This window comes from Protopterus annectens, chromosome 10.part0 (genome assembly GCF_019279795.1).
Source record: "Protopterus annectens isolate FY-2018-M chromosome 10.part0, PAN1.0, whole genome shotgun sequence".
In the NCBI taxonomy this organism is placed as follows: domain Eukaryota; kingdom Metazoa; phylum Chordata; order Ceratodontiformes; family Protopteridae; genus Protopterus; species Protopterus annectens.
Window position 1 is genome coordinate 103,496,738 of NC_056744.1, and position 10,184 is coordinate 103,506,921.

A 10,184-nucleotide genomic window follows, 5' to 3' on the forward strand; every position below is an offset into this window, starting at 1 on the left:
GACAGATTAATAGATTGATTAAAAGACAATTCATTAACCACCCTGGGCATAAGAGAAGCATTAGTATGAAGACACCCCCTACCCTATGACAAACAAACTACAAAAAGAGGAACAGCCATAAAAGCCTGGAATTCAGATACTCTCTTATCTCAAAAGTAAGGGCCAAAAGAAGAGCAGTCTTTCAAGTACAATGTTGCAAGGAAGCTGAAGCTGCAGGTTCAAAAGGAGCCTGAGACAATTTTTCATTCACAAAGGGATACCAGGAAGGTGAAATAGACTTCTTGGGAGGCCTCATATGAAGGATGCCTTTAAGAAATTGTTTGATCTCAAATCTAGAGGATAGAGGAGTCAAGAGCAGACAAGCAGAAAAAGAGGAGAGTTGAGCTTTAATCAAAGAAAATGCCAACACAGCATGGAGGATTTCTCACAAATAAGATCCCCAATCCACTGGGGATGCACAAGCCAATGCATTTCTTTGTGCCGGTCCCAAGCCCGGATAAATGGGGAGGGTTGCGTCAGGAAGGGCATCCGGCGTAAAACTTCTGCCAAAAATTACTGATGCGGAGAACTTTTCATAATTGCATACCGGATCGGTCGAGGCCCGGGTTAACAATGACCGCCACCAGTACTGTTAGCCAACAGGGTGCTGGCGGAAATTGGGCTACTGTTGGCCGAAGGGGAAGAGGAGGGCGAAGTCATGCCCGAAGGCAGGAAGATAGGAGGAAGGTTAGGAGTGTAGCAGTGAGGGTAGGAACTTTGAATGTTGGCAGTATGACTGGTATAGGAAGAGAGCTAGCTGATATGATGGAGAGAAGGAAGGTTGATATATTGTGTGTGCAAGAGACCAGATGGAAGGGAAGTAAGGCCAGGTGTTTAGGAAACGGGTTCAAATTGTTTTATCATGGTGAGGATGGCAGGAGAAATGGGGTAGGGGTTATACTAAAGGAACAATATGCCAAGAGTGTTTTAGACGTGAAGAGAGTGTCTGACAGAGTGATGTTTATGAAGCTCGAAATTGATGGTGTAATGATGAATGTTGTTAGTGCATATGCTTCACAAGTTGGGTGTGCGATGGATGAGAAAGAGAAATTTTGGAGTGAGTTGGATGAAGTTGTGGTGAGTGTACCCAAGGGTGAGAGACTAGTGATTGGAGCAGACTTTAATGGGCATGTTGGTGAAGTGAACAGAGGGGATGAGGAAGTGATGGGTAGGTACGGTGTTAAGGAGAGGAATGCAGAAGGTCAGATGATTGTGGATTTTGCGAAAAGGATGGACATGGCTGTGGTGAATACGTATTTTAAGAAGAGGGAGGAGCATAGGGTGACTTACATGAGTGGAGGAAGATGTTCACAGGTGGATTATATCCTATGTAGGAGGGCCAGTCTGAAGGAGATTGGAGACTGTAAAGTGGTGGCAGGGGAAAGTGTAGTTAAGCAGCATAGAATGGTGGTATGTAGAATGACGTTGGTGATCAAAAAGAGGAGGAGGAGTGTGAAAGCTGAGCCAAGGATTAAATGGTGGAAGTTAAAAAAGGGTGATTGTGAAGTGGAGTTTAGGGAAGAGTTAAGATGGGCACTGGGAGGCAGTGGAGAGTTACCGAATAGCTGGGTAACTACAGCAGAACTAGTAAGGGTGACTGCTAGAAAGGTGCTTGGTGTGACATCTGGACAGAGGAAGGAGGACAAGGAGACCTGGTGGTGGAATGAGGAAGTACAGGAGAGTATACAGAGGAAGAGGCTGGCGAAGAAGAAGTGGGATTGTCAAAGAGATGAAGAAAGTAGACATGAGTATAAGGAGATGAGGCGCATGGCAAAGAGAGAGGTGGTGAAAGCTAAGGATAAAGCATATGGAGAGTTGTATGAGAGATTGGGCACTAAAGAGGGAGAAAAGGACCTGTACCGATTAGCTAGACAGAGGGACAGAGCTGGGAAAGATGTGCAGCAAGTAAGGGTGATAAAGGATAGTGAGGGAAAGGTACTCACAAGAGAGGAGAGTGTGTTGAGTAGATGGAAAGAGTATGTTGAAAGGCTGATGAATGAAGAGAATGAGAGAGAGAGAAGGTTGGATGATGTGGGGATAGTGAATCAGGAAGTGAAACAGATTAGCAAGGAGGAAGGAAGGGCAGCTATGAAGAGGATGAAGAATGGAAAGGCTGTTGGCCCAGATGACTTACCAATGGAAGCATGGAGGTGCGTAGGAGAAATGGCAGTGGAATTTCTAACTAGATTGTTTAATGAAATTTTGGAAAGTCAGAGGATGCCTGAGGAGTGGAGAAAAAGTGTTTTGGTACCTATCTTTAAGAATAAGGGTGATGTGCAGAGCTGAAGTAACTACAGAGGGATAAAACTGATTAGTCACAGCTTGAAGTTATGGGAAAGAGTAGTGGAAGCAAGGTTAAGAAGGGAGGTGATGATTAGTGATCAGCAGTATGGTTTCATGCCAGGAAAGAGCACTACAGATGCAATGTTTGCTCTGAGAGTGTTGTTGGAGAAATACAGAGAAGTTCAGAAGGAGTTGCATTGTGTCTTTGTAGACTTGGAGAAAGCATATGACAGGGTGCCTAGAGAAGAGTTGTGGTATTGTATGAGGAAGTTGGGAGTGGCAGAGAAGTATATAAGAGTGGTACAGGATATGTACTAGGGAAGTGTGACAGCGGTGAGGTCTGCAGTGGGAGTGACAGATCCGTTTAAGGTGGAGGTGGGATTACATCAAGGATCAGCTCTGAGTCCTTTCTTATTTGCAGTGGTGATGGACAGGTTGACAGATGAGATCAGACAGAAGGCCCCGTGGACTATGATGTTTGCAGATGACATTGTGATCTGTAGTGAGAGTAGGAATCAGGTTGAGGAAACTCTGGAGAGATGGAGATATGCTCTAGAGAGCAGAGGAATGAAGGTCAGCAGGCCTAGACAGAATATATGTGTGTAAATGAAAGGGAGGGTAGAGGAATGGTGAGGATGCAGGGAGTAGAGTTGGTAAAGGTGGACGAGTTTAAGTACTTGGGATCAACAGTTCAGAGTAATGGTGAAAGTGGAAGAGAGGTGAAGAAGAGAGTACAGGCAGGGTGGAATGGGTGGAGAAGAGTGTCAGGAGTGATTTGTGACAGACGGGTACCAGTAAGAGTGAAAGGGAAGGTCTACAAGAGGGTAGTGAGACCAGCTATGTTATATGGGTTGGAGACAGTGGCATTGACAAAAAGGCAGGAGTCGGAGCTGGATGTGGCAGAGTTAAAGATGTTAAGATTTGCACTCGGTGTGACTAGGATGGATAGGATTAGGAATCAGTATATTAGAGGGTCAGCTCATGTTGGACAGTTTGGAGACAAAGCAAGAGAGACAAGATTGCGTTGCTTTGGACATGTGCTGAGGAGGGATGATGGGTATATTGGGAAAAAGATGCTAAGGATGGAGCTGCCAGGTAAGAGGAATAGAGGAAGGCCTAAGATAAGGTTTATGGACGTGGTGAAAGAGGACATGCAGGCGGTTGGTGTGACAGAGCAAGATGCAGAGGATAAGAAGAAATGGAAAGAGATGATCCGCTGTGGCGACCCCTAACGGGAAAAGCCGAAAGAGAATGATGATGAAGATCCCCAATGAAGAGGCAGCACAGAGAAAATCTCTTCCATTTGCACAAATATGACTTCCTAGTAGTGAGTTTCTTGGTCTCCTACAGAACCCTAAGCATGTCCTCAGAAAAGAGGTGCCTATAAGGGATCAAAATCCTATTACCCAACTGTCAGTTGAAGAGTGGACAAGTGACGATGGATAGAAGAGACTGTCTTGTGTAAGAAGGTCCACCCAGTGATGTAAATTGTGGGGACTGCCCCTGGCTAAATGAAAAAAGGAGAACCAGTGCTGTCTGGGCCGAAAAGGAGTAAGGGAGTAACCAGCAAGACAATGTCCAGAAACATATTCCTGTGAAGCATCCATTTGTGAGACTGTGTGCTGGAACCCCTCAAAGTCTGCCACTATATTTTGCTTTGAAGGAATGTAGACAGCCTGAAGAGTCATTTGATACTGGGAAGCTAAATCTCAGACCTGAACAGTGAGTCAACAAACACGGTAAGAATGTGTCCCACTTTGCTTGTTGATATACCACATGGCTATGGTATTGTCTGTGAAAACTTTGAAAGGCCCTGGAAGAAAGAGAATGAAAATCATGAAGAGCCAAAAGGAGAGCGCCAATCTCCTTGATGTTGATGTGATCTCACCTCTGATGGGGAGACCAGACACCTTGGACCTTGAGGGAACCGAAGGAAGCTCCCCAACCCCTGTCTGAGGCATCTGAAAAAAGTTCCTGGAATGGGACTGAAGGTTGGAAAGTCCTGGGTTGAAGAAAGCCGATGAATCCACCAACATGAAGGAAGGAACTAGGAAATCCAGTGGGTAATGGTATTAAAGTCATACTGACTTGAGAATCCACTGACGTTTTCTCATATGCAGCCTAGGTAGAGGCAATATAGGAATGGTTGAAGCCACGAATCAAAGAAATCTGAGAAAATCCCTGGCTGTGACTGAAGCCAGAGGAAGGAGAGACTGAAAAAAAAGGTGATCAGAGAGAGAGAGAGAGAGAGAGAACCTTGGGTGGAGATAGGGATGCCAGCGTGGGAATGGTCTGGACCCTGCAACTAAGAAAAACATGATCCTGAGAAGGAACCAAGACTGATTTCTGAAAGTTTATTGTAAACCCCAGGCTTTGTAACAGACAAACAGTAAACTGGAGGTGCTGAAGAAGGACCTCAGGGGGATGATGCCTGAAAGAGCAGGTCTAGATAATGAAAGACCTGAACCCCTCTCATCATGCAGAAGGCAATGACAGGGGCGAGGCATTTAGTGAATACTCTTGGCGCAACAGAGAGGCCAAAGGATAAAACAGAGAAATGAAAATGCAAAGAAGAAACAGAAATGTAAAAACTTCATGAAAAGGGGATAAATGGGGGATGTGATGGTAGGCATCTTTGAGGTCTAGGGCCAGAAGCAGTTTTGGAAAGAAAGGAAGCTGTTCTTGAGGAGGCAGAGGGATGCCCAGGAAAGGATGAAGGAATGTCCACACCATGAAATATCCCTGGTGGATGATGGACAAAACCCAAGAGTCTTAAGTAACCCTAAACCAACTGGGAAGGGACAGGGAAAGACGAAGGAATAAAGTAAACTGGCCTAGGGGAAGGGGAAGCAAAGTGTCAGATATAACTTGGTCTGTCTTGTACAGGAGGCTTCTGAGAAGTAGTAGTTGGAGTGGAATTAGAAGGGGGTACAGGTCTGCAACCCTTTTTATCTGTAGGAGGAGGAGGGTGAGGCTGTCTGCGAACAAAAGCAGATTTGGATGTATACTTCCTGTGAAATTTAGGGACAGGAGAAACAAAAATATGTTTTAATTCCTGCAAGGCCTTCCCTTTACCCTGGAGGGACTTAAAAAGTTCAGCAGCAAGAGAGCCAAAAAGGTTCTTATTATCAAGACGGGCATCCAACAACTTAGCCTTAATATCATCGGGTAAAGACTGAAGATGAAGACAAGAGTAACATCTCAAAACAGAACCAAATGTAGCAGAAGGAACATCAGCTGTATCATAACTACATTTAATATAGTGGTGAGCCACTTGAGAAGTAGAACCCAATAAACAAAGGGATGAGACCTTCCCTTCTGAATCAGGGAGGTCAGATATTGCCTGAGAAGCTTGAGAAAGAAGGGCTAAAACATATCTGGTCATATGAATTTGGTAATTAATAGCCCTAAAAGCCATGGTGGCAGCAGTATAGACTTTTCAATGGCTCTACTTGTCTTTATCTGAAGGAGGTAGTTTAGCACATGACAAAAGTTTAGAAGGTTTGCCAGAAGAGAGAGAGACTACAGAAGAATCAGCAAAAGGACTTTTGTACAAAACTTTACAATCATCAGGTACCTTGTAAAATCTGTCAGGTTTTTCGGGGGCTGGAAGCTGAGCATCGGGAGCAACAAAGGCTGCTGAAAAGGTACCTAAGAGGGCAGCCAAGACTGGAAGAACAGAGGGTTTGGGAAACTCCATTTGGAGGAGTTCATAATAACTCTTTTGAATATCGGAAACCTGAGAACAGTCCTATTTGAAATATTCCATCATGCAAGAAACAACGCCCCCAAAGCCCAAAGGACAGTTCTTCTAAGGGAGAATCAAGACTAACAGAATCATTTTCCACAGATCCACAATCCAAAGGAGAAGGGATTTGAGAAGAACATGCCAAAGACTTCCCCAAATCAATCCTCTTCAGAGGACTCCTGTGTTTTGGGCATCTTGGAGTAGGTGACCAGGGAGGAGTAGGCAAGAAACTCCAAGAGGAGGTTTTAAGGCCATTATGCCATTAAACAACTCCTGAGTAAAATCCTGCCATTCACACTTGTTTTTTCTTTTGAGTTAAGTCTGCCCAAAAAATCTTAAACAGTTCGGACCCTTGCTGATACTCAACTAATGCAGTAGTATCCTCTTTCTGAACTAGTAGTTGCAGTATCCCCCTTGGTCCCTCATATATAATCAGCCAAGGTTCCCCCCTCAATGTCCATTGTGGACATTTGTAAAGCATCTGGACACATGCAAGAAGTTGTATCCATGCTGGCCTCTGACAGTCATGGAAGAGGAATCCGATACAACAACCAAACAATTCTCTTGGCTTTAACCAGCCTCAATTAAGACATTTGCAGGAGGTGGGGCAGGAGCAGAACCAGATCAGAGTATTTTTGCGTTTTTCTAGGCAGGTGGATGATCCCTAGGACAGGAGGACTCAGACTTGGCACCCCGTGCCAACAATTTTAAACAATGATTCTCCAGGTAAATCAACAAGGAGGAGAATATGACTACATAGGGTCTTAGGGATAAATGCTTGGCATATAGAACACTCTGTATGGTCACGAGAAGCAACCAAACAGAAGACACACTGTCCGTCATGATCTTCATGGGGAATCTGCCTCCCACACTGACATTTTCCCTTTCTTGATGACAAGTAAACACACCAAAATAAAAAAGAAGGAGATAAGAAACAACCCCAGTGGGGTACTTATATGAAACATAGCTCACTAACCTGCAAAGAAGGAGCATTCAGACCGATGATCAATTATGGTGTTTTGACTGGCAGCAAAAAAGTTCTGAAGTAAGTACATCACCTTTAAGCCTTAAGCCTAGCATGGGGAGCATACATGTGATGCATGATGCCTACAAATTCCTAAGGTTTGGTATACTGGCTAGACGTTGGGCTACCCTTGGCAGGAGACCCCTTATGTAAAGAATACTGCAACAGTGATATGGAAGGACATTGTATACTACCTGCCTGGAACTGACTACTGATGCACAAGTCTCTTTGGGCTTCTTCATTCATCCAGAATGAGAAGTGTCCAGTGGACTGGTTCCACCAAAAACAAAGCATGCTTACATGCCTAACAGATGACAGTTACTCTGAGGTACTGCCACTAAGAAGATGGCTGATTTGTCCAACATACAGATTAAGTTTCTTATACAAACTGTACATTTGCTCTCCCCAGTCTGACCACCAAGGGCCTGTTTTCCCCTCACCCTCACAACTCATTATCTCCCCTTACTTAGATGGTCATAGCCACATTACTAGCATGGGTAAGAGCTGAGCTGACTTAGTCCATTATCCTGGGACAGCTCAGATATTTCATTTTCTGACCTGCATCTAACCTCAATCTAGCACAATGTGTGCAATGACATCAATGCAGTTTGTTTGAGTGAATTACCATACACACCCACTGTAGATAGACCGCCAACATTTTACCATAAATAGAACACCCGGAGTAGAATCTGTTCGTAGACTGGGAGGAAACCCTGCCCTTTCCCAGCACAGACAAGCTGGCATTAACCTAATTAATCACACCCATCGACAGCATACTCCTCCTGTGAGTACGACCAGTAATCCATCCTATATCTCCTGGGATAGAGTCAGGGCTTCCTCTCTCTGCACAACTGGGTTGTCACAATATTTCATGAACGAATTTTGCTGACATATAAATAACTACTTTATAACAATAAAAGGATGCTGAGCTGTTGGTATACCAAACACTGCAGATACCTATACAAGTGGTTGAATGTTAGTATTCTGACTTTTGTAAAATCCCACCAAAAAGCACTGTTCACTGCAGGGGAAGAAATCTCCTTTCTTTCAATGTGCAGCATCCCCATTGCTGGCTAGAATATTCAGTAAGGGTTAGGGGCACAACCCTATGGAATAAAGCTACGGAAACTCCCAAAACAGAAAACACAACTTTTGTATTTTTTATTTTATTTATTTCTTTATCAAACTGCCCTTCTATAGCTAAAATTCCTGCAACCTGCAAATCAACTGCAGTTAATATTGTGAGACATATGAAATACAATCATTTATGTTTGATGATAAATCCACATGCCTTTACTACATTAAAATTGAGAACTCATTACTTGTTAATGTATACTAAAAAGCTTGTCAGAGGCTCAGAAGGCTGCACACAGCCATGTCTGATTGTAGGAAGATGAGAAGTTATGATTTCTTGCCCTATCACATGACATACTGAATAAGTGCCAGTGCATTAAGGGATTGGGAAGGGGTGGTGATGTTACACCCTCCAGATGCAGCCCTACCAAGCTATTAAACTGTGGTACCAGTTCAGGTGAGCTAATTTATTTATTTATTGACATTTGTTAACTGTGTTTGTCCAACTGGGCTTGTGGCCCATTTTCAGTGGAGACCCGAGGAGAAAAGCTCCAGTAGTACATTTTAAACAAGTACAATTTTAAACAATATTGACATAACAGCAGATATAGCAAAAAGATTCACATATGTTGGGTTACATGCATAAAGTTAAAGTTGCATTAAAAAGAAGCTAAGTAACAATTTTACATTGACATAGTTCAATAGGTCAACAATAAATTTTTTTGTTTGTATAAAATTATGCAAATGCATAGTAGACACATTGGAGAGAGAGGTGTAATGAGGTACTAAGTATGGTCCTTTTGAGGGTACATAAAGAGAAGGAAGACTAGGTAGGGTCATGGCAAGGGCAATGTAAAAGATTCCCGATTTCTTACCAGGATATGAATGCAAGGAGGGGAAGTTCACCATCAAAATAAAACCCCACGTCAGACTTAAAAAGCCACAGGTAACATGGGGTTTATTGAGGCAACATACTAAACCAGAAGTACTACCAGTGTTTTACCAGATAAGTACACCACAAAGAAAAGGCCCAACTGTTAAATGAACAATCATTTCATTATTAACATTTGTGTTACCTGCTTCTTCATGTAGTTTTCTTCCCAGGCCTGCTTCTCAATCTCCAATCTTTCCTTCAAAGCCCAAATTTCAGCCTGTCAGTAGTCAAAAATAAACATATAAAGTTACACACACAATTCTCTAAACATTAAAACTTGCAGTTCTCTAGACTTGAACATTTTTTTTATAAGTTCTTTCCACTCAACACTATATTCTGTTTGGCTAAAGCAAAGCATCTCAACCAGTAAGACTAAGTGCAGCATGTGTGTTAGAGGGAAGAAGAGATAGACATTTATAAAAATTATTTATAGCTGAATTAAATGAACTATGCAAACCATTTTTGTTGGTGCTTTTGTCTTGTAATTTTCTTTTGCGCGTGTTAACCAGGTAAGCACACTGGACCCAAGCTTCCTTTATTTAGGACAAGCACAAAATACTGTCTTACTTGAATGACCAGCTTAAAGTCACTCAATAAACAAACAGAAGCCAAGGGAATCAAACATTATACTACAGGAAAGCAGCTGCTTAAAGGGGCACTAGCTCGTTCCTGCAATAGCCTTTTTCCTTCGGTCCGAATTAACGCGCTGTCAATCACTTATATACTCCCCTCCCATTTTTTGACATCATTTGTGACGTTTTTGAGTTCCACCCACAGAGTATACTTCCATTAAGAAGGTGTGCAGTGGTTTCTTCCACTCCTGTTTATCTTCCGTCTGGAATAACGAACATTCATTGGGTTCCCAGCTTCTTTTATTGTTGATTTCTTCATTGCTTTAGGTAAACGGTAGTGTGTGCAGTTAATTTTTTTATTTTCCTTATGTTGTTTAACTGAAGCAAGGCAAGCTCTGTTTAAAATGGAGCTTGCCTTGCTTCAGTTAAAATACAAAAACAGAGCTTGCTTCAGTTAAAGACTTTAACTGAAGCAAGCTCCGTTTTTGTACTTCAACTGAAGCAAGCTCC

At 42.9% G+C, this 10,184-nt stretch overlaps 1 protein-coding gene across 3 annotated transcripts in view; it reads right to left on the reverse strand.

Moving 5' to 3' along the window:
• CEP131 (centrosomal protein 131) overlaps positions 1–10,184 on the reverse strand; it is a 1,433,457-nt gene that overhangs the window by 205,223 nt on the left and 1,218,050 nt on the right. For all 3 annotated transcript variants that reach the window (XM_044085078.1, XM_044085077.1, XM_044085076.1), the window contains one exon: positions 9,245–9,319. In XM_044085078.1, coding sequence (XP_043941013.1) covers positions 9,245–9,319 — 75 coding nt within the window. The remainder of the gene's footprint in view (positions 1–9,244; positions 9,320–10,184) is intronic.